Source organism: Castor canadensis, chromosome 17 (assembly GCF_047511655.1).
Source record: "Castor canadensis chromosome 17, mCasCan1.hap1v2, whole genome shotgun sequence".
NCBI lineage: Eukaryota > Metazoa > Chordata > Mammalia > Rodentia > Castoridae > Castor > Castor canadensis.
In genome coordinates, this window is record NC_133402.1 from 48839810 (window position 1) to 48867675 (window position 27866).

Below are 27866 nucleotides of genomic sequence, written 5' to 3' on the forward strand. Positions count from 1 at the left end.
AGGCAACTCCTAGGTTTGTTTCCCTCCCTCACCCACTTCCTAGGCAGGACCACTTGGGCCACTCCACCAACGCAGCTTGGTTTCACAACTGGGCAAGGCCACAAATGCCAGGCCAGGGATCAGGCCCTGGACAGTAAGTCTACTGCAGCTATGACCAGGGAGGGGGGTTTCCCTTGGCACCCTAGTCCCAGTACCTATGCTCCAACTTCAGGTCCCAATCACAAGGTGAGAGGCCAAATTTCATAGTGAAGGAGATGGGAACCTGGTCCAAATCTCCTGTGAAATGGTCTAAAAATAACTGGATATTCTTGGGGGAGGAGGGCTTAGATTCCTCCAAAAGGTCAGTCTGGTCTGAATCATTCACAGCCACCATCCTACCACCACTCCCAATAGAAAGAGGCAACAACTGTTTTCTATAGAAGTTTATTCCCAAAACAGAGCGCGGCTTCACGGAACAATTTACACAGACAGGAAAGAGGGCCACTGGGCTGGAGGGGGAGGGGAACCCCAGAGAGGGGCATCTACAGAACCTAGGATATAGCAAGGACACTCTTCCACCCACAGCAGGCCACCCAGCCCTTGGAGGGCTGGGGTCATTTCTGGGGAAGGAGAGCTGGGGTCCTGGCTGGTAGCACCAGTCAGTGAAGAAGGAATTTTAATCTCCTTGGAAACTGCCTCCCAAGAGTATTGAATGGGGTAGGGATGGAGGATCTGCACAGAACCCCTGAACCCTAAACAACCACTGTTCCCAGTGGTCAGAAGATGCCTACTCCCAGGCCTTCTGGGTGTGCTGTTAAACAAGGGACTGGGCACTGACCTTTGGCCTCAGAGAGGTGGGGGTTAGAAACCCCCTCAAGATGGCCAGGTCCAGGTCTTTACAGGTGGGTCATCCGTGCCCCTCTCCCATTTTCCCTACCTTTTCTTGTAAACAAAGGAAAAAACATTCTCAACTGTAAACAAATGTGAAATTTCAAAGTTTTAAGTTGTAAACAAAGTAAAAAAATTTTTTTAAATCTCCACCTGTAAACAAAGTAACAAAATTTTAAAGTCCCCAGTTCTGGACATCAGACAAAGTAACAAAAGTTGAGAGTTTTGTGAACAGGGTCCTAACAGTCATTTTTCCCTTTATAAGGGTTTATATAAAGGAGGGGTGGAAATGAGTCACTTCTGCAGCCTGGGTGCCTGGGGCCAGGGAGAATCCTGTAAACATGGGAGGCAGAGGCACCTACATTCTGGGTCTTAAATTCCCTTGTTTCTGCTCCCTGTGCTCACCCACTCCTCAGGGAGCAGTGTCAGGGAATTAAATGGCACCACAGACAACTTTTGCTAGGCAAGGGCAGGCTAGTGACCCCTCTACCTACCCTCTGCAGGAATGTCTGAGTAGAAGCCTGAGCCCTTCCCCAAGGGAGAAAGGAAAGCCTTGCTCTGTAAACATGACCTCTGCTGCTCCACCAGCACCCACAGCATCAGTCCTAGGTCATAAGGCAGTAAGTGGCAGGGACTCCATGTAATAAACACACACACACCCACAGGGAGAGGCGGCATGAGCAAACCCCCATGAGGGGGTTAGAGGACCCTTGTTTCCAAGACCAACCCTTAACCCCAGAAGTTTGGCCTGTGGGGCACTGGAAAAAAAGCAAAGATCATTTCTGCACTTTGGGCCCTGACAATCTTCAGATCAACCTGGGGATGCAGTGGGAGAGGAGGGAACCTAACCTACCTGTCCACTCCACCCCAGTAAGATGAGAGAAAAAGATCTGGTTTGCTAGGGACCCAAATGGGGCCAGACGGTATCTGTCCTCCCTCTGTCCCCTTTCACCTCCCAGCCAAGCCTCAGACCCCCGGGAGACAGAAAAGCTGAAAAATAACATAAGCATATCTCTCTGGTTACAAAGGTACAAAACGTAAAAAAGTCCTCCCTTCAGCCCCGCCCCCCTGAACCTGTCACACGCATGCTCACAGATGCGCATGGAACCTCTGTACTGCACTGCTGCAACAGAGACCTGTGGGAGGGCTCACAGGAGGCTGCCTTGGGATCAAACCCCCAACTCCTGAAGTCTCTTCAGTCAGATCAAGTCTTCCATCGCCTTTGGCCGTTCCTTAACCGCACTTCAGCCCCTCAGGAGTGACCTTCACTTCTGGGAACTCTGTAGAGTTGAATGTGGAAATCAAATGTTACTGCTGAGTCAGTTGGTTGGAGGCTCCTCCACCAGACCTTGCCTCGTTCATCTCCCACATTATCCTTGCCTCTCAGCCCTTAGCCTGGTCATGATCACCCTAGGGTTCTGAGTCCTCTACGTATCTGTTTTGGACCCCCAGACTCATCAGTGAGTCTCCTTTGTCTGCTAAGTCTTTCTCTAAGTGCTTAGCAAACATCGACTATGTACATATGTATGCTAGGCACTTGTGATAATGTCTCACAAATCTCACACTCAAGGAGTTTGTTTCTACAGATAAGGAAACTGAGACCCAGAGAAACTGACTTCTATGTGACTCCAGAGTCTGGGCCCCCTGCTCAGTTCCCTAGTCCTCCTTCCACACAACTAGAACTCAAGGCTAAAGTGCAGGGGGACCCATGCAGTAGGTCAATACTCTCATCACCGCCCCTCAGCATACCCCTGCCTGTCCCTTCTCCCTTTGTCTTCTCCCAACTCTGGGTCTTGTTCAGTACTTTTGGTCCCGTGCTCCACTCCCAAAGCCATTTCTCTCCTTATAATTTATTTATTTATTTGGCAGTACTGGGGTTTGAACTCAGGGTTTGTGCTTGCAAAGCAGGTACTCTACTGCTTGAGCAACACCTCCAGTTCATTTTTGCTCTGGTTATTTTGGAGATAGGTTCTTGCCAGGCTGGCCTCCAACCATAATCTTCCATTCTCAGCCTCCCAAGTAGCTAGGATTATAGGCGAGAGCCACAAGCTCTGGGCTCTGTTTCATCTTGAAATGCAAATCTCCATGGCTTATAAGATATGGCACCTTTCTGTTCCTCCCTATTCCCATTATTCCTTGTCAGACTCCTGTATACTCAGCTACTGAGTGTGATGGGTGTGTCTGCCATCCTCAACCCCACAAATACCCTGCAGACACCTGAAAGGTACCACTCTACTTCTGAGCCCTACCTCACAGAAACGAAGAATTTAACATTGACTGGATACAGCAATGAATGAACGATTTTATCCTCAAAGTTAGCTCTTCAGTCTGGCATATCCTGGCATCCCATATACTCCCTTAGGCAAAGCCTCTGGAGCAAACTTCTCTTTTCCCCATTGCCCTTTGCAAACACCAGATTACCTCCAACTTCAATGCCTTGACTCCTAACTGTCCCCTCCATTAGCTCCAGCCCCTTCGAAAGTACTTGTCTGGGAGGTGTGGGAAAGGGAGGCTGGCCCCAATCATACAGCTGGCAAGTGCCTGCTAGTCACATTCCCATTCCCTGCCAGATTTTTGCCAGGTTCCCTGCCAGCCTGTGGCCTCCTGGCTGTGCTGAGCCTGTGGTAACTCACACCTGTTTGCCAGCCCCTACCCCATTCTGTGGCAGAACCCAGAGTGAAGCATACAAGAGTCACCCTAAACTGATGAAGTTAGGGTGGCTAGGCCCAGCTTACTCTGAGTCAGGCGACAGTTCTGAAATGCTGTGGGATGTGGCAGAGCGAGGCGTGGAGGGCCCAAGTGCAGAGGCTGTAGCAGAAGGCGTGGCAGTGGTGTGAGGGCCCGAGGGGGTGCTTGAGGACTGCACAGAGGAGAGGGCCGAGGAGTTGAAAGAGGCAAGGATAGAGGAGAGAATATCCAGCTGCTCCGTGGAGGGGCCATGGCTGGGGCCGCTGGCTGGGTCCTCTCTAGCTCTGAGCAGTTGGGAGGGTGGTCCAAGGGCCTCTCGTGAGGGATGCCGACTAGGCATCTGGTCCAGTCTCTCCCGAGAGTTTGAGCTCCTAGGTAGAGAGTCCAGGGGCCGGGATGGCAAAAGAGGGTCCCTTGAGAGTTGCCGCTGGGGAGAAATGGGTAGAGGAGGAGGGTGCTGAGGGTCAAGGTCCTGGGTGCGGCGGGGTGGAGGCAGTGTGCGCAACCACTCTCTGGGTGCCCCTAAGTCCAGCGCATCACGTGACCCAAAGCGGCCAGCCATGGCACCAGGGTAGTCCCTGGGTGGCTGCCTCCGTGGCAGGGTGCTGCCCCGATCTCTAGGCTCCAGGCGGCCAGGCACAGTATCCAGGCGTTCCTGGGAACCTGGGCGGCTCAGGGGACGCAGAATAGGCGCAGGGGCCTCCTCCAGTCGCTCCCGGCTCAGTTGCCGCCGCAGAAGCAGGTCCAGTTGTTCTCGAGAAGAGTAGCGACTGGCTGGCTGTGAAAGACTGCCTGTTCCCCCACCAGCACAGATGCGACCATAAGAGGCGGCTGGCACAGCACGGTGTCCCAAGGTGGCTGCCCGGCACCAGGAGAGCTCAGGCGCACCTCTGGTCTGTGGCACCAATGGGTATTGCAAACGGTTCTTCAGGATGCCTATGGGAGGAACAGAATGGGGGCCAGGGTGTGTGTGTGTGGAGGGGAAGGAATTCCCTGAGTCTAGGGATGTCACAGTTCTCGGGATCCCTGTCACAGTGCTGGGAGAAGAAAACCTTTGGGAAGCGGCAGAGGCAATCCTGGGGGTCTGAGAAGACTCCTGTGTATCCAGCTACTTCTGGGTGTGTCTGTCATCCTCTGCTCCACAAATGCCCTGCAAGCACCTGAGATGTACCGGGTCCCAACGGGTTTTTGCCCCACCCCACAGTGCCCACAGACAGAAGAACTTAATATTGCCTGAATACAGCAATGAATGAATGATTTATACTCAAAGTTAGCTCTGTAGTCTGGCATATCTTAGTGTCCCATATGACAGGACTGGGGTCTGAATTGGGGGACAGTAAGCTTCTGGATCAGGTCAGAGCAATCCCCGCAGTGCAGGGGTGGGTATAAATCCCCACTTAGATCAGAAGAGCCCTCAGGTCCTGGCAATGCAGGCCTGAGTCAAAGGGGCAGGGATCCCCTGGGTTGGGACAAAAGCAGTCCCCATGGTCCCTGTGATACAATGCCGAGGGCAGAAACCTCTTATACTGGTGCAGGAACAACTTTTGGGAATCCCTGTTAAGCAGGGTAGGGGGATGAAAACCTTCCAGATCAGAGCAAGGGCTCTGCACTTAAGGACAGCAGTTCCTGAGGTCTTTGCAAAGCTGACCAAGATTGGGAGAGTGGGGTGGGGTGGCCCATGGGGGTCTCTGTGGTGCGGGTCAGCACAGGGGGTGGGCAAGAACTCTTTGGTCAAGATGGGGGCTGGCCCTAGAGGCTAGGAAGCAGGGTAGAGGAGCAGAAAGCTCCTAGATCAAAGGAAGAGGAGTTCTTGGTTTAGGATCAGGAAGCTAAAACCTCCTGGGTCTTGGCATTAGCAGCTCTGGGTTCCTGCAGTGCAGGCCAAGAGTCAGGGACCATACCTTTCCTCTGACGCTGGGCCCGGCCCAGGGTGGTTTCATCCCCACTGGTCAGGGCCAGATCTGGCTGGTTGTTGTTGGCTGCATCTTTGCTGGTGTCCAGCCCCAGGCGCCTTTCAGAGCCCCATGTCTGCAGGGCACAGGGGGCTGCCTCACATTCTCCCAGGGCTGGCCAGTAGGACAAGAGGTCATTGCCATCCACATCTGTGGAGCCAAGGCAGATTACAGGTGGCTCTGGCTTGACCCCAGTGACTCCTGATCCCTGCAATTCAGACTCAGTGATCCCTAACCATACTGACCCTTCAAATGCTAGTTGTTTTCTCTGAGCAGAGCTTGGAACCAGAGGGTGTCTTTTCAAGATAAATGAAGCCATGGCTTACTGATAAGCCCTCACCTTAACCAGAAGTGAACAGAGACTGGAGATGGGGAACCTGATGGCTGAGGGGTCAGGAAGACTATATTGAACCCTAACCTATAGGGAAGCCAAGAGGCTGGAGGGGTATCATGTCACTCTGTAACATTCCTGACCTCATCACTCTGATCCCCAGGCTGCTCCCAGGGCTCCCAAGCACCAGTACAATGTTGGATGGGGATGGCGTGTAGAGTCCCAATGATGACCTTAAAGGCTTCCACTGCATCAACCCAAGCATCCTCAGGAGATGGCAAGAGCTTTGCATCATATTTAAGTGAAACATGGTGTGTCCCTTGATCACCCATGGGGTCAGAGGGCTCCCATCACCTTTTGGGTGGGTAAGGAGCCTCTCACTCTGGGCTGCCCGGTGGAGTGGACGTTGGAAACGCCCTCGTGTCCGGCCATTGTCCTCACTTTCTGAAGATGGGATGGACAGGCTCCTTTCCTCCTCCAAGGACAGGTCACTGTCAGAGTCGGAGTCTGGGCCTGAAGTTGGGAAGGACAGAAGGAAGGTATACCACTAGCTTGAGGAGGTGAGGGACTTGGGGGGATAGGAAGGGGCCGGAGCTGAGGGTCTGGAGATGGTTACAGCAAGGAGCTTGGAGTAGGGAACTGGGCAGAGCTTCAAGTGGGGCTAGGAACAGCAGGGCTGGGACTTATTAGGGGTGGGATGGGTTAGGAGTAGGTAGGGAGAACAAGGGCTGGTTGGGTAGGTGCCTCCTGAGGCAGAGACCTGGGGGAAGCTAGTCCCAATTCTGCCAGCTACTACTCCCAATTTGTGGCAGAAGAAAGGGGATAAAGGAGAGACCCTTTGCCTCCCTCCTCCCTGACCCAGGGCTCCAACTCCACCAGCATCTCGATGGAACATGGCCACGTCCAGGTCAGTGGGGCCAGCATGAGCCTGGAGGCTGTGGTCAGTGTGGTCAGCAGCAGAGCCATGTCGAACCAGGACATTGTCCCTAGAAATAAAGGAGCCCCCCCCATAAAAGAGGGATGTGACAAGGTGCTTTGGAAGCTGGAGTCCTTTGAGTCTAGTTCCATGTGGCATGACTGAGGGTGTCCCTAGGTGTATGGCAGGAAACATCTGGGACAGAAACAGCAGCATGTGGCCAAGATGGGTACAGTAACCCATCCTAGGATCTAGTAATGCCAATCTGTGATGAAGTAGTACTGCACTAAGCCATGGGTGGCCACTCACCTGAGGTAGCCGCGGCCCCGCTGGCTGTCCTGGTCCTGGGTCCGGCCGGAGCGGGCACTGCTCACAGAGGAAACGGTGGAGGCACCGAGAGTGATGCGGATGAGGCCACTTTCCTCGAAGAGGGCTGTGTTATTGTAGGCCCCGGGCCCCTAGGGGAGGTTGGCAGGACAAGGGTATGAGCCAGCCCTGAAGAAGCCTCAGACCTGAGCCTTCTAGGGCACCCATCCCAACTCCCTAGCCCTGGCAGCCCCTCACCGGCCCTGGTGCTGGCCTTGTTTCCTCGGGCACTGCCTTCCTTCCCAGACAGACTGGTGTCCAGGCGGCCCGAGCATCTGCATTCAGGACACAGAAGAGCAGCAGCACTGCTAGGCCCTGTGGATCAGCAAGGGTCAGTGAAGGTCACAGAGAGATCAGAAAACAGTCAGAGAAAGTCACAGTAGGCCCACTAGGGGGTCAATCAGAGGCCAGTAGAGACCCTTGTTGGTCAGCAGTGGAGGGGATCAGTCATTGTAGGAGTGTCAGTATGAGCCAAGAGGGGCTCAGAAAGGGAGTCATGGAAAGTCTGTGAACAGTGAGAGGTCCAAGTGGCAGGAATGACTAGTCAGTAACAGTCAGGGCATATCAACAAGAAGCCAGGAGCCACAGGTTTGGTGTAGGTCGATCCAGATCAGTATCCAGTCTGCCATCAGTGTCTAGTGAGAATCAGATCCAGGCCTGAGGTCAGCAGCGAAAGCCAGTGTCTGGTCTTGGTTTAGCACCCAGTCTGGCAGTAGTCATCCAGTCTGTGAGCTTCAATATTTGGGGCAATCCCCTGCCTAGGACTACACCTGGCTCACTAAGCCCCATCTAGGTCTGGGGCAGGGAAAGGTTGCCAGAGGTACCTGGAGGCCACAGAGTCCAGCATGGAGGTAGTGGAAGGCCAGGATACTGTGATTGACTGCCAGGAGGCCAAAGAGCCAGGAGGCACTGACCAGCAGAAGAAGCAGAAAGGAGCTGCGAAGGGTCCTGCTGTGAGGACATGGGAGGACACATAAGGGTCAAGCAGAGCTTAAACAGGAGCACAGGAGGACATGTAGGGGTCACAAAGGGACACGGAGGTCTCAGGAGGACACTAGGGAAGATCGGAGGTCACACAAAGAACTAGAAGAGCATTCATAAAGCCATGAAAGGACATGGGTAAAACAGAGGCATATGGGGCCATAGAAAACAGGTGCAAGCAAACAGAGCAGGGGAAAAAAGTGAGTCACTTATGCCATGGGAGATTCTGGAAAGACCCAGGGGACCAAGAGACAACAGAGTGGAAGCACATTTAGGGCCAGAAGGCACAGAGATGGACCACAGGCCAGGGCAAGTATAACTCTATCCCTTAGTGCAGAATTTGGAGCTTGCCCTATACCAGGGATGCTCTGGGGGCCCCAGACCCCACCCAGGAGTGTCTGCCATCTGAGAACACCTTGCTTCCCCCAGCCAGCTAACTCACAGCACAGAGGTCTTCTTGGCCTCCCTCTGTCCTGTGGAACAGGATGTGCGGGCAGCGAGGAGAAACATGGTCCCGTTCATCTGGACCCACAGCCAATATATGGGGCCGAGCAGGGCAGAGAGAGAGAGAGAGAGAGAGAGACAGAGATAGTGAGAAACAGACAGAAAACCAAGACCACACAGAGAGGCAGCAGAGCCAGTAAGAAATTCACACATACACACACAAAACACAGAGAGAGAGAGAGAGAGAGAGAGAACAAAAAGAGATAGAGGAGCTTAAAATCATAGGAAAAGTCAGAGATAAGGAATCAGAGAGTGATGGAGAGATGGTGAAAGAGATATAGAAAGAAGCAGGAAGAAGGGCCTAATCTCTGACCCAATGCCCCCTACCTTCACATAGCTGAATGGGGAGTTCAGTCTATAACCAGATGAAGAACAGGAAGGAGTACAGGAAGCCTGTGGATTGCCACTGGCACACCTCAGCAGACTCTACCATACTTGCTACAAGTCTCTTCCCTTCCTCCCCTGAGGAAAGCACACAGGTGCATACGGGTGGTACCAAGTACCAGGTACTCACCACTATGACAAGGATGACAGGGCCGGCAAAACTCCAGATGAGGGGTTCATGGATGGAGATCCAGCAGAAGTCAGGGTTCCCATAGCCCTCAGGGTCCAGGCCAACAGCAAGACCTTGGAGAGAGAAGGGGTAGGACCGAGGGGTATGTTCTTGAATGCTGGCCCTCCCATGTGTGGGGAGGAGATGGGGTGAGGGCGAGCAGGCTCCTCCCTGAGTAGATGGCATGGGGGGCTGAGGTTGGAGGTCATGATCAGGATTGATGGCACCATCAGGGGTCAGACCATGTGATGGGTGGATTTGGGGGTCACATCCCTGAGTGGGCAAATGGGCATAGCCTCACCCAGCAGCACAGCGGGGACGCCCCAGCCCAGGGCATGGTAGAAGCGCATGGCGCCTCGGTCCACATTGCGCGGCTCAACCTGCATGCGGTAGAGGTGCAGGCCGTGCACCAGGAGCCACGCAAAGGTGCTGAGGAAGAAGTAGTGCAGGAGGATGGCGACTGCAGTGCACACCAGCTGAAGGCAGGGTAGGGGGGTGTCAGGACCTCTCCTGCCTCACCCCACCTCTGACCCCCCCCACCTCAGACATCTGCATCCCACCTCTGCCCAGCCCCTAAACCACAGCATCTTATTCCAGCATCCTGCCCCAAACTCTGTCCCCAACCTGAGTATCCCTGACCTAGGACCCTGAGCTTTGGCCCTAGGCCTTCTGGGGCCAGGTGAGATATCAGGACACAGGTCCCCGGCCCTGACCCTGCACCTGGTTGTGGGTCCTGTGGATCCCCAGCAGGAAGAGGAGCTCTGCCACCCCCAGGGCAGCTGCCACATTGGCATGGATCCCACGCACATTGGACTTGAGGCTACGCAGGCTCAGCAGGACAACTGCAGTCAGTACCAGTGCAGCCACAGACACAGCCACAACCACATGGGTGAACACAGCCAGCAGTTCCAGGTCACCTTCCAGCCGCTGTGGACAGGGATGGTTACTGGGTGTTAGACACAACCTCCCTGTTCCTTCAACCTCCCACTCTCTCAGGATACTGAACACAGCCCCACCTCACGGGGGGAGGCATCCATGAGGACCCCAAAGGTGCCTGTCCGACTGCAGCGACACCGTGCGTGGGATCCATTCCTGTGCACCAGCTCACAATCTCGTGCTGTCCACATACCATGGTAGTCCGCCCTGTAGCCACAGGACAGTTAGACCTACTTTCTGGGGAGTGCCCCATTGCAGGCAGGGATTTGTGAGAGGTCATGGGGGGGTGGAGCTGAGGATGCCTGGAGTTGGGGAGCAGCATTCCTAATGGGCCTAGTTGCATAGTGGCACAGATAGGGCCTCAGGGGCAAAGGTTCAATCAGTTGGCTTCTTGGGGTCTAACGGGGACAAAGGGTTTCCAGAATGGGGTCCTCACGGGCCAGGTGGGTCCCACTGCACACAGATCGCCTTGCTCCGATTCGCCGTCTGTAGCAGGCGGAACTCAAGGCTGATTGGGGACTCCAGGACACCCCTTAGGAAGTTGCGTCCATGGAACACAGCCACGCTGACCACAGGGGAGTTCATAACAGGATTCTGGGGAAGCCTGAGGAGACACCCATCTGGGTTTGGATGCTGCTGACTTTCCCAATCCCTGACCACATACTTCTCACTGGCTTCATACCACTTTCTATGTCTTACCAGGGTCCAGGATGCCCCCAGCGCAGATGTTGTTTCTAAGAATGCCCCTAGCCTCTGCTGGGCTGCCAAGGCTTCAGATGCACTGCCCAGACTGGGATCTGAGGCCTGAGCAGCTCCAGATGGTCTGCAACTATCTGCCTCAAACTTTCCCCCTCCCACCCACCTGACCCCACCAATCAATCTGTCTGTCTCTATCAGCCAGTTGGCCTGTCTGTACCTGGCTCATTTACCCCTCTTGTGTGTGACAGCCCCCGTCTGTGGCTCTAAGACTGTCAAGCCAGCACCTCTGCTACTCTGTACAACTCCAGAGAAAATTCACATGGAACCCAGCTTGGATGGGTTCCCTGGAGCTATGTACAGGAGCGTCTCTGTGTATCTGTGGACCTGCTCATCTGCCTACAAAGGGAGTACGGACTGGGTAGAAGCTCACAGAAAGCTCAGGGGTGAGAAGTCTGGGAGTAGCTCTATCTGTGGTACCTGGCGCCCCGGCGCTCAGCTTGGAACTGGGCAGGGAGTAGCCCCCCCAACGTGCGGTACACTAGGAGAATGACAATGGAGATCCCAGGCTCAGGCTCAGGCTCTGTAGGTGGTGGTGGGGGGATCACACTTGAGGCAGTGGAATTTTCTGTGTTGCTGCTTGTGGGCAGTACTGCCAGGAGAGAGGGAAGAGCCAAGATCAGTGACCTCTGATCCTGAGCACCCACAAACCTAGCTCTCAACCTCAACCCAGTGTCAAGCTTGGGGATCTCTTTCCTGTAAGTTCAAAACTGGGAAGGTGGGGGAGTGAAGCAGGGGCCTATTAAGGAACATTAAAGGCCTGGGAAGGTTATCTGTGATAAGGGAGATCTAGTAAGGTAAGGGTATGGCAAGGTCCATGGTGGAGGGTTGATCTCCTAAGGTCTTAGGATATCTGGGAGAGGTCTGGCAAGGGAAGAAATGGCAAGAGGGTGACAGGGTATTTAGCTTGGGGGCACTGGGAGACAGGACCTGGCCCAGGGATCACCTAAGGGCTCTTACCTTCAGATGGGGATGGCCGTGGGGACTGAGAAGGCAGTAACACATGGGTATGAGGATCCCAGGCATCCTGGCCCCGAAAAAGGTTGCTATGGTAGCGGGGGTAGCGACGGGCACCTGGTGTAGAACTGGGGTGCTCCATGCGGTCAATGCTGAGCACTGCCCAGGAGGAAGGCGACACCCATCAAGGACTTCCTCCCCATGCCAAGGACCATTCCCACCTATCCTATTCTATACCCAAGTTTCACAAGCCTCATTTGCCTTGCTATCAGCACACAGCCTGTCCCTATAAAGCACTGAGAGTGGTGGCACAATCTCCTGCCACTAATGATGGCATCAGTTGCCCCAGCCCCTTGGACCGCCAGGTCCTTGCCTTTCACAGCCCCTGCCCTGCCCCACCCCACCCACTACGCACTGATGTTGGGTGTCACCAGCCCCACAGGATTCAGGTATGTGAGTTCCATATTCCTCGCCAGGGTGGCTGCATATTCCTCCAGATGCCGCACCAGCCCTGCACTGCCTGGGGAGCCCCCGGGGGCCCGCTGCCCCAGTGCTTCCCATAAGTCCCCTGTCTCTGGAGCAAGCAGTGCAGAGCCGGCCCACAGCAGATTCTGGAAAGATGGAGATAAGAGTTGGGATTAGCCACTTGGTGAGGATGGATGAAGGGGCAGAGCAGGCATGAGAGATCTGTCCAGGTGTTCAGAGGAAAACCAAGAAATAAGGAGCCAGGGCTGGAGAGAACAAGGAAAGAGGAAAAGCCCAGGACCCTCATTTCCCCAGAATGGAGTGGCTTGAGCTTGAGAACCAGGTCTGGGGAGCTGGGGAGTTGGGGAGCCAGGAAGCATGGAGCTAGGGGCCAGGGCCAAGGAATGGGGAACATAGGACGAAGTGACACCTCATTGAAATGGGCATCTTGTGTAGCCGTCAGCCCAAAGCCCTGCTGATGACTCTCAAACGCCAGCAAGTAGGCCAACAGGCGAGCAGTGACTCGGACATCTTGGCTAAAGTAGTAGTCAGTCTGGCCAGTCACCTCCCGCAGCCGCTGAGCCAGCTTCTTGGCCTCAACAGTATCCAGTGCAGTCTTGTTCAGCTCTAGGCCATCCAGCTGCCAAGACAAGGATGAGAGTGATTGCTCTGTGGTCCTATAGGCCTTTCTCAAGAGCTTCACGGGGAGAAAGGCTTGGACGGATTAAAGGGCAACCAGGAAAAGCATAGTGGGTCAATGGCTGGAGTATATTTGGGGCCAACCACCGTCCTAAAGGTCTTGGGTGCAGGGCATAGTCTGGGCAGAGTCTCACCAGCAGACTGAGCTCTCGAAAGGCAGGGGAAGTACAGTTGAAGAGGTCGGGCTCCAGCCAACCTTGGTCCTCATCACATAGCCGCACAGCAGCACCTACGAGCAGGTAACCTCAGGTCAGGCCAGGGGCCTGGATACCTTTGCTAATAAGGTGACCACAGCACCCTCTCCTATCCCAGGGGGAGCTCTGAGGTAGAGGCCAGAGTCATAGGCATCCAAGGGCCTGGATGTTGCAACCCAAGCCCAGGTGGGTCCCAGCTGCTTGCCTGTCAATTCCTGAGGGGTTTATGGACCATCCTCATCACTAACCACAAAAGGGAGAGCACAAGGATGGGCTGCAGACACATACTCACACATTTGCGCTGGGACAAGTTCACAGACAGGCCAACATTCACACACATATACATACCGATGCTTACAGCTGCACACACAAATGTGTGGATGCATGTGCTCTCTTGTACACACACAAACACACTGACACAGACAAGGTTTTCTAGGAGTATTGTGTGACCCAAGTGAGGTAGGGGTGGGAGGGTCCTCACACAAGTTTTAACTGCCTCAATGGTGACTTTGCTGTCATCTCTTTCTCTTGTCATTGGGGTTGGGATGGAAGTTGAATTAGAATTGATCTGGGCTTTAAGGGAGTTTGCAGCTACCAACAAAAGGGACCCTAACTTAAATACAGAACCCTGTCCCCCGAAAGACAGACACATGCACAAGCACAGAAAGAGACATAAACAAGCATGCACACACACGATCTCTGTCCAGCCACTGCAGAGACCCCAAGCAGCAGGGAGGGTTCTGAAGGCCCTCAGACAGCAGGGAGGAGCTGTTAGGTCTTCAGACAGAGGGGATGGGTCTTTTGTGACCTCAGCCAGCAGCCAAAGGCCTGCAGGGACCTCAGAAAGTGGGAGGAGTCTGCAAGGATTATAGGAAGTGGGGAGGGATCCGCAGGGTCCCCAGGAGATAAGAAAGCTCTCTGAGGACCTCAGGCATCAGAGAAGGGTCTCAAGGGCCCTCAGACAACAGAAAGTGGCCTCCAAGGACTTCAGGCAGTTGGGAGATTTTAGAGACCTCAGGCAGCAAGGAGGGGGCTGCAAAGACCTTAAGCAGCATGAGGGATCTGCAAAAGCTCTGGCAGTGGGAGGGGGCAGCGCACCTGAGCAAACACGTACCCCTTACCTGCACCCCGCAATCCTGCCCAGAAGCCAAGAGAAACAGATGGAGGCTTAATGAGGGAGTAGGGAAGGACCCAGACCCCCTAGGAGACAGTAATGGGCCCACGTGGACTTCCACCCCACTCCCACCTCTCAACAGGTACAAAGTCACCCAACTTAGGGAAAGAGGTGACTCTAGCAGTCAGAAAACAGGCCCATTCCCACCCTCATCAATGCCCCTGCCCACTACATACTCACCCAGGGCCCCCCGGGGACATGGCACTGTAGCCAAGACACCAAACTTGGTCTGGGGCCACCAAACACCAGATCTCAGGGATTTGGGGCAGGCATCATAGAGCACTAGGGAGAGAGGAAGTACTAAGCCAGGTGGTCAGGGTCTGAGGCAAATGACAGTCACATCTACTGCTCTTCTACTACCCATTCCAGGGCCACAGCCTCCTCTGCTGGCTTCTCAAGAGCTGGCCTGTTAGATTCTATAACAGGTCAGCAAAGTACTTGGGGTAAATGTGGGATTCCCTGAGTACAACTGGTCTCGCTCAGGAGAAACTTTCCGGAGTCCTACACCTCTAGAGCCAAATATGCCACCAATTTCTTTAGTAGCAGCATGCTGGAACCAGCCCTCTACAAGTGGAGCTGGGTAGAGCTTGCTTACCCCGGCAGCCGCTGGCTGTCACCTCTGCAAAGGGACTGTCACAGCTGTTGCACTGGCGACCAAGGGCTCCTGGGCGGCAGGGGCACTGCCCGCTGTGGGGTGCACATGAGCGCGAGGTGGAGCCCACAGGGTAGCAGTCACACGGGAGGCATGAGTCACTGCCCCGTGGTCGGTAGTGAAACTCCTGTTTGAGGATGGGTCAGGGGCCTGAAGTCAGAGGTCAGAGCTAAAGGAAGGGGTCTTAGGTCAAAGCTTGGGAAATGAGTAAAAACCAAGGGCAAAGGGTAAAGGGAATAGGCTCACAGGCCCAAAGGAACACAAGCCTCAAATGAAGACAAGGAATAACTTACGGGCCAAGGATAAGAGGTGGCAACTAGGTCACAGGACACAAATAAGAGGTTAGGGCCCAAGTTAGGTTACAGAGGACAGCAAGCTGGATAATCATGGATCATGTCCAAGGAAGGGTTTAAAGGTCAGGGGTCAGGGGCCAGGCAAACCTTGCAGTGACACTGCCCATTTGTCTTGTTGCAGTTAGGATCAAAGCCCTTGTGAACATCACAGTTGCAGGGGCCACAGGTTGGGCTTCCCCACCAGCCCCGTGGGCACTGCTGGTCCATCCTGTGAATGAGATGAGGATCAGTGCCTCCACAATATTTCAGTGACCCTCCCTGTCCCCACCAGGTCTTTCCATCATCTTAGTCCCCAGTCTCTCACCTGTGCTCACAGTGGTGACCAAAATAGCCACCTGCACAGTCACAGGTATAGCCATGGGGAGCTCCTGCGAGGTGCCGGCATGACCCCTGGTTCTGACAGGGGTTCAGGAGACAGGCATCCACACACCCTGGGCCATAGTAACCTACATAGTAGGTCAGGAAGCATAGAACACAGGTCACAGAGCATAAAGGAAGTAGGTACCTATCTCTCTCTGTTTCCCCTTTTTCAGGCCCTCCAGTCCCCTTGTCTTCACCATAAGCTCCTGGCTCCTGTCCAGATCACCCTTATTCCACCCACCCAAGGCCCACCTGGCCAGCAGGTACAGGAAAAGGTATGCCAGAGGTCATGGCAGTCAGCATGAGGTGGACAGGGTCCAGATGCACAGGCGTTGGTCACAACACAGCCAGGCTCCACGTTCACTCGGTAGTTGGGAGATAGCAGGGCTGGGGACCCCAAGGGTGTGGAGCCAAGCCACACCCCCTATGGAAACAGCCAGCAAGGAGTGAGACCCATATCAAAGCACCTCAGCGTCAGAGTCAGCCACCCAGTCTGATGATCCCTGACATGCAACCTCTCCCAGGCCCCTAAAAACTCCAAGTCTCCCAAAGTCACCAATTCAGCACCACTCTAGGATCCTTAATTATGCTGCCTCTGACACAGATTCCTAATGGCATTTGATAATCTATGCTAGGCTCTTACCTCCAACACCACAGAAAGATTTGACCTGTCTCTTTTTGCTCTAGGTCATCTATCCCTTATCCCATGCCAACCTCTATGACCTTTCAGGTCCCTAGTAACTGCTGACATCTGACCACTGATCCTAATGCCCCCATATCATGTTCCCATGCTGATGCCCACCTGGATACAGCCAACCAGACCCTGAAGAATCTCCTCCTTATTGCTGGAGGGCAGGCCTCCCACGTGGAGTTGCTTTACCTTCAGGCCCTGCAGCTCACTCCCCACGGCCATGGTATCCTGGAGGAGGAGGATAGTCAACACTAAGGGGGGTGGTGCCTAATAAACCTCTGCCATACCCCAGAGTCAGTATTGGCCTTCTTCTAGCCCTGCATGACCATGTTTTGTCTCTCTGTACAGGGATGTGTTCTGGGAAAGAGCTGCTCCCAAGTATGGAGAAACTGTCTGGGTATGGGCGATGCATAATAAAGACAGGCCTCTCACTCTTGGACCCAGAGTAGACTTTGAAATTCCATGACTTTAACCTGGGGTAGGTAGGGATTGGGGCAAAGATCAGAAGGGGCTTTCAAAAGTGAGGCAAAGTACTGGACTTAGATGTACCCCAAGATCAGGTCAGAAATCTGGGTAACTTCTCTGACATAAGGAGGACCTGACAATGGACCAACCTGGCTGGAAAGGCTGGATCAGAGCAAGAATATGACAAGGTGACTGGGGGAAGAATATCAGATTTGGTGCAGTGGAGAGAGTAGAAAGGAGCCATACCAAAGGTGAGGTTAAATAAGATAGGTCTGGTTGGAAGGCTGAAAATAAAACTACTCTGGAGTCAGAGATCAGACCTGAAATAGGTTGAAGTCCAGTGAGACCATGAAGACATGGTGGCCTCTCCGGCCACCAGGCTCCTCCTGTAACTCCAGCCGTAGATCATGCCACCGGCCATCACTGACAGACACCTGGTCCAGCAGGAGGTAGGCAGCACGTCCCGAGCCCCGGGTTACTGTCACAGACAGCAGCCCCCGATCTAGCTGTGGGTAGAGATGTACAACCCTTGGGGTTAGAGCCCCAAATTGGGCTGAGGTTGGGAGATGAGATCAGAGGGCTCAGAGATAAGGAAAACCAAAAGTCATAACAATAGAGTCAAAGCTATACCTGGCACACACAACACTGTGCCAAGGGAACATCATGCTGCTGATATGGGTTGGGGACAAAGGACAGGACCAGAGGTCACAGATTGGTGCTGTTAGAACAAGAGAAAGTTATGCTTATGCCCTGTACCTGCAGAGGATGTCATGATAGGGAAAAGAGTCAAGGGACAGGGTATAGAGCAGGACACTTGGAGGAGAAGTATGCTATGTGATCAGACCTGAACCTCTCATCAGAAATCGAAAACTAAGGGTGTAAGGGAGGATCAAAAGAACAGACACACCTGGCAGAGGAGCGTGCTGTGTGGCCCAACCTGCACTTGCATCAGGACCCCCTGTGTTGCCCGTGTCCGAAATGCCAGTCCCAGGTACCATGGCACAGACACAGCCATGTCATTTCCAAAGTCCCAACTCAATGTGCCATTGCCACGGAAATGGTAGGGATGGGCCATAGCTGACAGGATAAGAGAAGCAGGGTTATAGGCCCCACCCTAGGAAACAGACCTTACCCTGTAGGCCTCTCCTGCCCCATGCTGCCCACTCACTAAGCCGGCAGTCTTTGCCACCAAAGCCCACAGGGCAGTCACAGCTGAAGCCACCCCAGCGCTCTGAGCAGAAGCCACTGTTCTTGCAGGGGCCTGAGTCACAAAAGTGCAGCTTGGCCTGGCAGCCTGGGGAGAAGAAAGCATAAAGATATGAAAATATTACTAGGGGCGGCAGTGACCCCTAAGTGCTGGGCAGGATATTGGAGTCCAGAGGGGCTGAAAACAGACATGATTTCAGCCTCATGTTCTCTCATGGACGGGAGTGTGTGGGACAAATAAGGCCCTAAATGTTAGGCTATAGCGTGGCGCTTGCCAGAGGAGAATGGGTTGGGGTGAGATATGGAGCCACCCCAAGCACCCCTCTATCCCCTCCTTATGATGGGACAGGGCCATGAGTAGGGCTAGGGGAAGTTTTTGGCCTACCTGCTACTGTGCCATTGTTTGCAACAAAGGCTGCCATGTCCAGTCGGCGACCATCGATTTGCAGGTCTCGCATACAGCCGATGAAGTCCTTGTGGGACACGGGGAAGTTCTCGGGAAGGTTGGGGACACCCCCCAGGAGCAGAGGGCCCGTCAGGTCCAGGGACCTGGGGGTCAGGGGCCTGTGTCATTGGTGGAACTGAGACCAGAGTAGGGTTGCTCCTGGGGGCCACAGGAAGTAGGGGGTAGGACTGATGGAAGAATGATTAAGGGAAGAGGATAAGTCCAGGCTAGGGAAGGAGTTAGGACCTTACTTCAGTCGTAGGGGTACAAAGGAGAGATCATGATGGGCAGATGATCTGGAAAAAGGTGGGGGAGCTGGGATTGTGGACTGTGATGAAGGAGTGAGGCATTTGGGTGGTAGGGTAGGAGATGGAGGAGTGGGGTTGGGAAGTGAAATCAGCAGGCTCAGCATTCTGGGGGAAGGTTTTGTGTGAGATTAAGGGACAAGGATTGATGTGTGGCATTAGAGACTTGGGTGGGGGAGTGGAGACTTTGGATTCTTAGGGACTGCATCTGAGAAATGTATGGGAGCTCAAAATCAGGGGTAAAAACAGGATTGGCGGCAAGGGGAAGTAGGCTTCCAGAATCTTTAAGGAGAGAGGAAAATCTGGTGGTCTGGGGAAATGATGGGGAGTTTGGCAAGCTGAGGTGAAGGATGTGGTATGTGAAAAGTGGGGTGGGCTCTGGTAGGCAAAGGACACAGGGATCAGGGGTACGGGGCCTCACTTCTTGGAGCTTGTTTGTACACCAGCAGCTGCACATGAGTAGTTGCCAATTTCAGCACCAAACTGCAGAGCTACAGCCACATTGCAGTCATCCACGCTCAACACAGCCACCTTGTCCTTGGACGGGCCCTGAGCACCCCCTAGGGCATCTGTCCGGGGCTAAAGACCCAGGCACAGCAGTCAACAATGCCCCTAGGTTAATCCCTGAGGAGCAGAATTCAGTCTCCTCACTCCTCCCATACACTATGCCAGGGGTGATGCCTACCTTGTTGTAGTATCTCAGATGCACTGTATGCCATTGCCCATCACTCAGGCCCCCCGGAACTGTGGGGCTGACCACTGTATTGGATTCGCCTGTGGGAGGAGTGCATGTGTAGCATTGTCTGGACTGCCTGCTAAGTTGCCCCACCCCACATCACTCATGTGCTACTCCCAGGGTCATCCTAGATGCATCAGACAAGTATGCCCCCTGGTGACCACACTGGCTGGATCAGAGTGCCCCTGAGCACATGGAGAAACACACTTCTTTAACTTTTTTTTTTTTTTTGGTGATATTTGAACCCAGGGCCTCATGCTTGCTAGACAGGTGCTCTACCACTTGAGCCACTCACAAGCGAAACACACTTCTTGGAGAGATGGACTTTCCCATAAGAAATGGACACAAAGCTGAGTCCTCACTGTTGTCTGTTTAGGTTCACAGTGAGGAAAACCTAAGATGAGCCATGATTGTATCTTCCAGCCACCCCACGAACACACAGTCACATACAACCATAGGAGTACTCACCAGTGGAATATGTGAGCCGCACTTGGCCCGCCACAAGCTCCAGGGCCAGAAAGTCATGCTTCTCATTCAGGCGCCCATTGTAGAAAAGTAGCCCACTGGACTGCACTGTTGCGAACCTGGGTGTAGGGGGAGTGGGGGCGTTAGGAGTGGAAGTGACCTCACACCTTCCAGCCAGGCACCAGCCTAAGCTAAGGCAAGGGATGAAGACAGGAGAAGCCAGTGCAGTGACACCCTAGCGGGTCAGAGAAGGAGGCGGTGTCTCATTGGGACATCAGGGTTCTGAGTCAGGGACACGTAGGTAGGGACAGTGTAGAAGTGCACAGAAACATGGGGCGGGCACCTACGAGAGGGACAATGTGAGGTGGAAGCGCTGCCGTAGGCCGCGGAACATGACGAACGAACTGGGAGGAAAGGAGCGAGCTGCCACCTCACAGCGTGGGCCCTCGAAGGCACCGCCTGCTGGGCACTGGCAGCGGAAGCCGCCATTGGGTGCGTTGGTGCAGGTGCCCCCGTTGCGACAGACACCTGGCACACAGCGGCCAGCCTCGGTGTCCAGCTCGCAGTCTTCTCCTGAAGGGCAAGAAGTCAGAGCCTTTCACGATGATGATGCATGCCCAGCTCGAGCCCCTCTAAAGGCCACGTGCTTCGAGGTCAATTTCGAAGACCTCCGACTACTCCAGTTGCCTGAGGGCACGCCCTCATTCGGTCTGGTCCCGCCCCACCAGTCCCCGCCCAGATTTGGCCACACCCCCTATCACTCCGCCCTCGGCCACGCCTTCTTCCGTCTAACCACGCCCCCCCCCCCCCCCCGTCCCCGCTGCCTCAAAAGTGCGCAGTCCTCACTAGCACGCTAGTCCTGTAGCCCCGCCCCCAAGCTTTGCCAGAGATTCATGGGGCTGTGCCTCGATTTACCCGTAAAGCGCGGGCGGCAGACGCAAGTGTACCCGCCCTCGCGCCGCGCACAGGCGCCGCCATTCCGACATGGGTTTGAGTAGCAGAGATCGAGCTCAGTCTCGCAGAAATCACCAGTGAAGCCAGGAGGGCAGCGGCAGCGCAGGCCAGCGATGGGCTGGATGGGTCGGAAAAGCGTGGAGGCCGAGGCCAGGAAGGGCGCAGATGAATCAAAACGAAGCACTGACACACATTTCATGTAGTTCTCACAGGGCTCACGCAGGCACACGTTGTCATCGAAGGGTAATACGTCGAGCAGCGAGCGGGCCGCAAGTGCAGCACGGCTCACATACAGTTGCTCCTGCAGCTCCTCGGAGCTGAACCAGGGCCCTGCAGCGCCCGCCCCAGCCCCCCGAGGTGCTAGTGCTGAGAAGCTCACGTTCAGCACGGTGCCTCCCACATCCGTGTCGTTCTGGATGTTGAAGATGAAGACATCCTCAGCAGGCGTGGCAAGCACTGCCGCCACACCTTCAAGGAAGTGGCCTAGCAGTGGTGACAGGAAGCGCTCCTGCCACATATTCTCCAGGCGTACAGTCAAGCTGTTGGCCAGCAACTCCTCCGTGATGATGACCACACGTAGCACACACTGCGCTGTCACACTGTGCAGGCCATCTGCAGGCAGAGGCAGAGGCAGTGGTCAGCCTGGGGTCAGCAGCTACCTCTCCCTGGGAAACAAGAGGACTGGAGCCAGTGACTGCCCAGTCCCCCAGCACCTGAGTCAATAGGCTGACTCCCCCACTAGGATACAAGTGAGTCTGGGGCTGGTGACCACACCACTTCCCCTAGCCTCAATATACCAATGTTGCTGGGCACCAGTGGCTCACCCCTGTAATCCTAACTATTCAGGAGGCAGAGATCAGGAAGGATCAGGGTTCAAAGCCAGCCTGGGGAAACAGTTCATGAGACCCTATCGCAAAAAACCCCATCACAAAAAAGGCTGGTGGAGTTGTTCAAGGTGTAGGCCCTGAGTTGAAGCCTCAGTATGGCAAAAAAAAAAAAAAAAAAAAAAGATACCAGTAAGTTGCTGCTTCCTTTCTCAACCACAACAGAAGCAACAGAAGGAGGGGATTAAGCCAGAGGTTCACCCAGCTCTGGACTGGTCTCCAAATCTGAGGGCTCCCCCATTAGCTCACCACAATGTTCATGGATTATTAGCAAATAACTCCAATAACACACAAGAAGGTCCTTCAGTGGTCACTAACCCACATTTCTCCCAGTTATCATGATCTACAGGCTATCCACACACAAGGATGAGCCAGGGCCACCCATTCCCAGGAGCTCCTTTTTACCCCCAGAGTAGCATTACCAGCAAAACATCCCATCCAAGAAACAAAGCTGGAGAAGGTTCCAGGTCAGGGAATTACTCATCCCCTATCTCTGATTAATAAACTGCTTTCCCATGGCTCTAAAATGGGACCTGGACCAGTGACTTTCCCCAGAACTGTTGGTTAACAAACTCCAGGAGGACCTTGAACCTTGACATACCCTCATACTCTCCCTCCACACACACCAACAGGAGTCCCGGCTCCAGAATTGAGGAATAAGCACCAGAAAAGCCTGTCCCCCCAACTTCTGCAGCCCTCAGTAGCTTGGGCTTCAAGGACCTTTTCCAGCTGGGGATGTAACTAAGTAGTTGAGTGTTTGCCTAGCAGGCACCAGACTCTGGGTTTGATCCCCAGTACAATAAATAAATAAGAACCTTTTCTACCTGCTCCCTCCTATTAGGGAGGGGTTGGTGAAAGCCTGGGACAGTGGAGGCAAGAAAGAGTAAAGTGGACCCCTGGACATTTTCCCAAAGAGCAGGGCTTTAGACAGCCAGGCCAATGTGGGCCTACTTTGCCTAAAGTTGTTGTAGTAAGCTGCTGTTCCTGACCACTAAACTACTGGTCTTCTTTTCCTACACAGATGGGTTCACAGTCAGTCAAGACCTAAAGTAACCCTTCATTTAAACATAAGCCACAGTATGCACTGGCTTTGCCTGTGACCTCCAGAGCATTAATGTGGACTTCCACAACCCTTTAAGGGGAGAGGAGCAAGCTGTAGGGTAGCAGACAGTTGTTTATAGCCTTTATGGTATGTATTAGTCTCTATCTGTCTGTCTGTCTGTCTATCTTTGATGGTAATGGGGTTTTAACTCTGGGCCTGTGCTTGCTTAAGCAGGCACTCTACCTCTTGAGCCATGCCCCAGCTCTCTGGGATGTATTAGATGCCTTAGAATCTTTGGGGTTTTGTGGACACTGTCCAAGAACCTAAGCAGAGGTCTGTAAGGTCTGTGGCAGATCTTGTTAGGCACAGGAATCCAACCCTTAAGGGATTCTTGGAAGGCTTGGAAATCTCTCTTTGCCTTGAGGTCCCTTGTGGTGTTCCTCTTTGGTTTGAGGCCCTGATAGGGTCACTAGGTCATTTGCCTGTCCACTTCCCCTTACCTGTGACAGTCACCAACATGGAGGCCACCAGTGGGCGGTTGTTGTCTAGCTTTCGGCTGAGTCGCAGCTCCCCACTTGTCTGGTTGACCACCAGCAGCTGCAGCTCATTGCCACGCTCAAAGGAGTAGAAGAGGTGGTCAGAGACATCAGGGTCATAAGCTGGGATGCGCCCAATGATTCCTGAGGGGAAGGTGTCTGAGCGGTTGGATACATAGTTGTTGAAGAGGATCTGGAAATTGTTGAGCACGGGACTGTTGTCATTCTGATCAACCAGACGGACATGCACAGTGGCCCTGCTGACCAGAGGAGCAGATGTGGCCTGCACCACAATCACATATTCCTGGCGAGCCTCATAGTCCAGGTCAATGAGTGCTGTTAGCTCTCCAGAGAAGATGTCCATTTGGAACAGCTCAGGGATGTTCCCTTCCACAATCTGGTACATTATATGGGCATTGGGGCCTTCATCGGGGTCCACTGCAGTGATCTGGGCCACCACTGAGCCCACAATGCTGTTCTCCTTCACCCGCACTTCAAACTCCTCAGCTGGGAAAACAGGTGCATTGTCATTCACATCTTGTACTGTCACCTGGATACTGACTGGAGTCCGCAGTGGTGGTACACCACGGTCCACAGCATAGGCAGTCAACTCATACACTGGCACTGCTTCCCGGTCTAGCCGCCTCACAGTCCGGACAATGCCAGAGGTGGGCTCAATAGTAAAATCTCCGTCTCCATCTTCCCCATTCTGGAAAGTGTACTGGACCCGGCCATTGGCATGAGCATCCCGATCAGTGGCTGAGATCTGCAGGACACTGGTGAAAGGTGGAGCATCCTCAGAGACCAACCCCGTATAGTGGGAGGCCACAAACTGTGGAGCATTGTCATTCACATCATTGACCATTACCTCCACGTAAGTGGTATCTGCTTTCTGTGGGATACCATTGTCCCGAGCAGTAATGGCCAATGTATAGGTCACTTGGTCCTCATAGTCCAGTGGGGCCTGTAGTGTAATAGCCCCTGAATCTGCATCAATACGAAACTGGGGCAGGTTGTCCTCTAGAAGATACGTGATTCGCGAATTCTCACCCACATCATCATCAGAGGCACTGATGACCACTACAGTGCTACCCACTGGCCGATCCTCATTCACACTCACTGAGTAGTGAGCACTTTGAAAGACAGGCCGGTGAGTATTGGCATCCGTGATGTTAATGTGCACGTAGCAGTGATCATGAAGGGCACGGTCAGATGCAGTAAGCACTAGTTTGAAGTAGCGTTCCTGCTTGTAATCCAATGGCAGAGCCAGTGTTACCAGACCCACACCCCCCTGGGTGCTGATGGCAAAACGATTCCGGGTGTTGCCACCTGTGATTTGGTAGCTGATGGCACTGTTGGCATCACGGTCTACTGCAGTCACGCTGACCACACTGGTACCCACAGCCGCATCCTCATTCAGTCGAAGGTGATACTCTTTCATAGTGAACTCAGGCCGATTATCATTAACATCCAACACAGTCACTGTGACACTGGCTGAGGCAGAAAGTGGGGGTGAGCCATGGTCTCGGGCTTCCACACCAAAGAAGTAATGCTCCACAGACTCCCGGTCCAGTGGACCACTCACAGAGACCCAGCCAGTAGCGCTATTTATCACAAAAGGGGTATCAGGTGCCACACCAGTTAGGGAATACTCCAATCTGGCATTCTCCCCGTGGTCTGCATCCACTGCCTGAATGTGGATGACTGAGTGGCCCAGGGGTGCGTTTTCCAGAACAGAGACCTGAAAAGGTGTGCTGACAAAGATAGGAGTATGGTCATTGATATCTACCACCTGGATGCTTGCCAGGCCCGTGTTGTTAGACAAAGGTGGCCGGCCTGCATCCTGTGCCCGGATGCGCAAGACATACTCTCTCTCTGCCTCGAAATCCAAAGGTGCCACCACCTGGATCTCACCTGTGAGGCTGTCGATAGCAAAATGACCACGGCTATTGCCGCTGATGATGTTGTAGTGCACCAAACCATTGGCGTCCTTGTCCCGGTCGGTGGCCGTGACGCGTAGCACTACCGTGTGGGGGCGCACGTCCTCACGCACCTGAGCCACATAACGCTTTTCGCTGAATTGGGGCGCGTTGTCGTTCTCATCTAGGACAGTTATGTGTACTCGTACGGTGGCAGAGCGTGGTCCGGGCTCCTGGCCCTGGTCGCTGGCCTCCACAACCAGCTCATAGCTCTCCATGTGCTCGCGGTCCACGCGGCCACTAGTACTGATGAGGCCAGAGCGCGGATCAATCTCGAAGGCAGCGGCAGCGGCCGTGCGTGCAGCAGAAGACCCCACGAAGCGGTAGCGCAGGTTAGCGTTCGGGGGCGCGTCCCCATCCGTGGCACGCAATTGCAGGATGGGGTATCCCTCTTCCACATTTTCCCGAAGTGTTTCCCGGTACTGAGACTGCTCAAACACAGGCGCGTGGTCATTGCGGTCAGCTACTGTCACAGCTACCATGGTGGTGGCCGAGAGGCGCGGCGAGCCGTGGTCCTGCGCCGTCACACGCAGATAGTGGCGTTCCATACTCTCGCGGTCCAAAGCGGCCGCAGTGCGGATGAGACCGCTGTGCGGGTCAATGCTGAACAGCTCCAGCGAGCGGCTGTTCATGAGCGCCGCCAGCGAGTAGACTAAGCGACCCGCCTCGCCGGCGTCCGGGTCCTGCGCCACCACGCGTAGTACTGAGGTGCCCGCCGCCTCATTCTCGGGCACCAGTGTCTGGTAGTTGTACTGAGGGAACTGCGGGTGGCGGTTTGCTGCGCGACGGGGGCGTGCCGGGTTTGCTGAGGATATTCGCCAGGCTTCAGAGCCGGCCGGGAACCCCGGGGGGCGCGGCCCGGGGCCCTGCGGGAGGAAGCGGCGGCGGAAGAGGCCACGGAAGCGCATGCGCTCGGGCACCAGCTCGGGAGCTGTCCGGGAGTGACGGGGTGCTGAACCCGGCGAAGGAGCTGTTCTCGCCGCACGAGGTGCTGAATCCAGGCCGGTTCCTGATTCCACAGCCCCGGGAAGACAGTCCCGTCGAGGGAGTCCCCTCTGCACTCGGGACGTCGCGGCTCTCTCGTTCTGACCCTTGAGTCCTGGAGCACACAGTTCCCCACAGCAGCGCGCAGTTTCCACTCTTTTGCGGATGCTTCTCCTAGCGTTACGCTGAGAGGACACTGGTTTGGGGCCACTAGGCTGAGCCAAAAGGTCCGAAGGGAGGGGCGAGATGTTCCCCAGACCTGGGTCCCCAGGGGACAGAGCCTCTGACGACAGACTACTTCTTCGCAAAGGCCCTGTCCACCCACAAGAGGAGACCTCTGGCCGCCAGCATAACAGAGACCCTGGTCCCGGTCCTGCCTCTGGCTTGCGGCTGTCAAATGCCTGGACCTCCAGCTCCGTGTCTGGCTGCTCAGGGGGGCCTCGACCGCTCCCGGCGCTTTGCCTACTCCCTCCGAGACCCATGAAGACAGGCTCTCTGACTCCCAGGCCAGACCCTCCATCCTCTCGGGCCCCAGGCGGCTCGGGACAAAGAGCTAAGGCTCCGCTGCCGATCTGCGCCCTTGGACCCGTAGCAGCAGCTACCCCTGGGTCCCAGCCCTGGTCCCCGCCGCCTCCCAGCTCCTCCCGGCTGAGGGGGAACAAAGAGAGGAGGAGAAGGAGCAGGAGTACCGGGGCCGACGATCCCCCGAGACCCCGCCAGAGAGGCAGACTCGCCATCACCCCCCGCCTCCCCACAAGGCCTCCACCGCCCCCCGCCCCGGTTCGAGCCTTAGGCCCGCCCCGCCGCTCGGGCCCCCTCCTGGGCCCCTGCCGCCGCCCTGGCCTCCCGCCCCTCGGCCTATAACTCCGCGCCGCCACCGCTCTCTGGGCACCATCTACTCCGCGGCCAGAGCCCCTTTGGCATACGGCCCCGGCTTTCGCTGCCCCCACCACAGCATCCCCGACGCTGCTGCCGCCTCCCGACGCTCCAACATGGCTCCCGGTCGCCCCGATGGTTTGCTCCACCTCCGCCCCGACGCCCCAAACGCGGTGGTACAACCCGTCGCGCATGACAACTCTGGAGAAGGAAGTTGTTGCCGCCATCTTTATTGAGGACACAAGTGCTGTCCACGGTGCTGAGTGAAGCACGGAATTCCTCTGTTAGGTTCCCCCACTCTTGGCTGCCGACGCCCCTCCCTGCTTCTGTCCTAGGGCACTGTTCCAGCTCTGTTCCCTAGCCTTTCTTTTATTTATGGATCTCCTCTCTCTTTCTGAGCACTAGTTCCGAAGCCTGTAACCGATCTTGGCCTGAAATAGGTGCCCATGACCTGCGAAGCGAGCGTTCTCACGGCTCGGGGCGGGGGGCGGGGAAGATGGGCTATGGGACAGAGGGGGATGATGACCACCAGACAGGGGCCCGGGACGTTAGCTTTTTAACTATTAGATCACAAGTTTTACTTATGAAACATGT

The 27866-nt window shown here is 54.8% G+C and overlaps 1 protein-coding gene across 2 annotated transcripts; it reads right to left on the reverse strand.

Annotated features, from left to right (window-relative positions):
• Window positions 1-301: 301 nt before the first annotated feature.
• On the reverse strand, window positions 302-27133 carry Celsr3 (cadherin EGF LAG seven-pass G-type receptor 3). Of its 2 annotated transcripts, none has more exons than XM_074059979.1 (36): window positions 23398-27133; window positions 20933-21583; window positions 20365-20590; window positions 20021-20136; window positions 19502-19590; window positions 19238-19395; window positions 18452-18615; window positions 18029-18154; window positions 17768-17937; window positions 17181-17366; window positions 16507-16623; window positions 15957-16128; window positions 15649-15790; window positions 15432-15552; window positions 14935-15118; window positions 14520-14621; window positions 14287-14301; window positions 13106-13200; window positions 12703-12912; window positions 12223-12418; window positions 11811-11966; window positions 11271-11442; window positions 10531-10698; window positions 10175-10301; window positions 9879-10085; window positions 9460-9634; window positions 9120-9232; window positions 8544-8623; window positions 7945-8068; window positions 7319-7435; window positions 7064-7212; window positions 6715-6824; window positions 6193-6351; window positions 5457-5657; window positions 3603-4491; window positions 302-2147 (listed from the first exon to the last, which is right to left on the reverse strand). In XM_074059979.1, exons 1-36 carry the CDS (start codon window positions 27131-27133, stop codon window positions 2120-2122), a joined length of 9951 nt encoding a protein of 3316 aa, XP_073916080.1. In that variant the 3' UTR covers window positions 302-2119. The 2 variants fall into 2 exon arrangements, with proteins under 2 accessions (XP_073916080.1, XP_073916079.1); XM_074059978.1 differs by having other exon boundaries at window positions 7945-8071.
• Between the last annotated feature and the right edge of the window lie 733 nt (window positions 27134-27866).

What these genes read in the sequence shown, in the direction of transcription:
- Celsr3 (XM_074059978.1), bottom strand. Translation starts at nt 27,133, where the DNA reads ATGGCGAGTCTGCCTCTCTGGCGGGGTCTCGGGGGATCGTCGGCCCCG. An exon ending in GGTCACCACTGTGAGCACAG is followed by an intron (nt 15,553 to 15,648) that starts GTGAGAGACTGG and finishes TCTCATTCACAG; the next exon opens with GATGGACCAGCAGTGCCCAC. An exon ending in AAGATGCCCATTTCAATGAG is followed by an intron (nt 12,419 to 12,702) that starts GTGTCACTTCGT and finishes CCATCTTTCCAG; the next exon opens with AATCTGCTGTGGGCCGGCTC.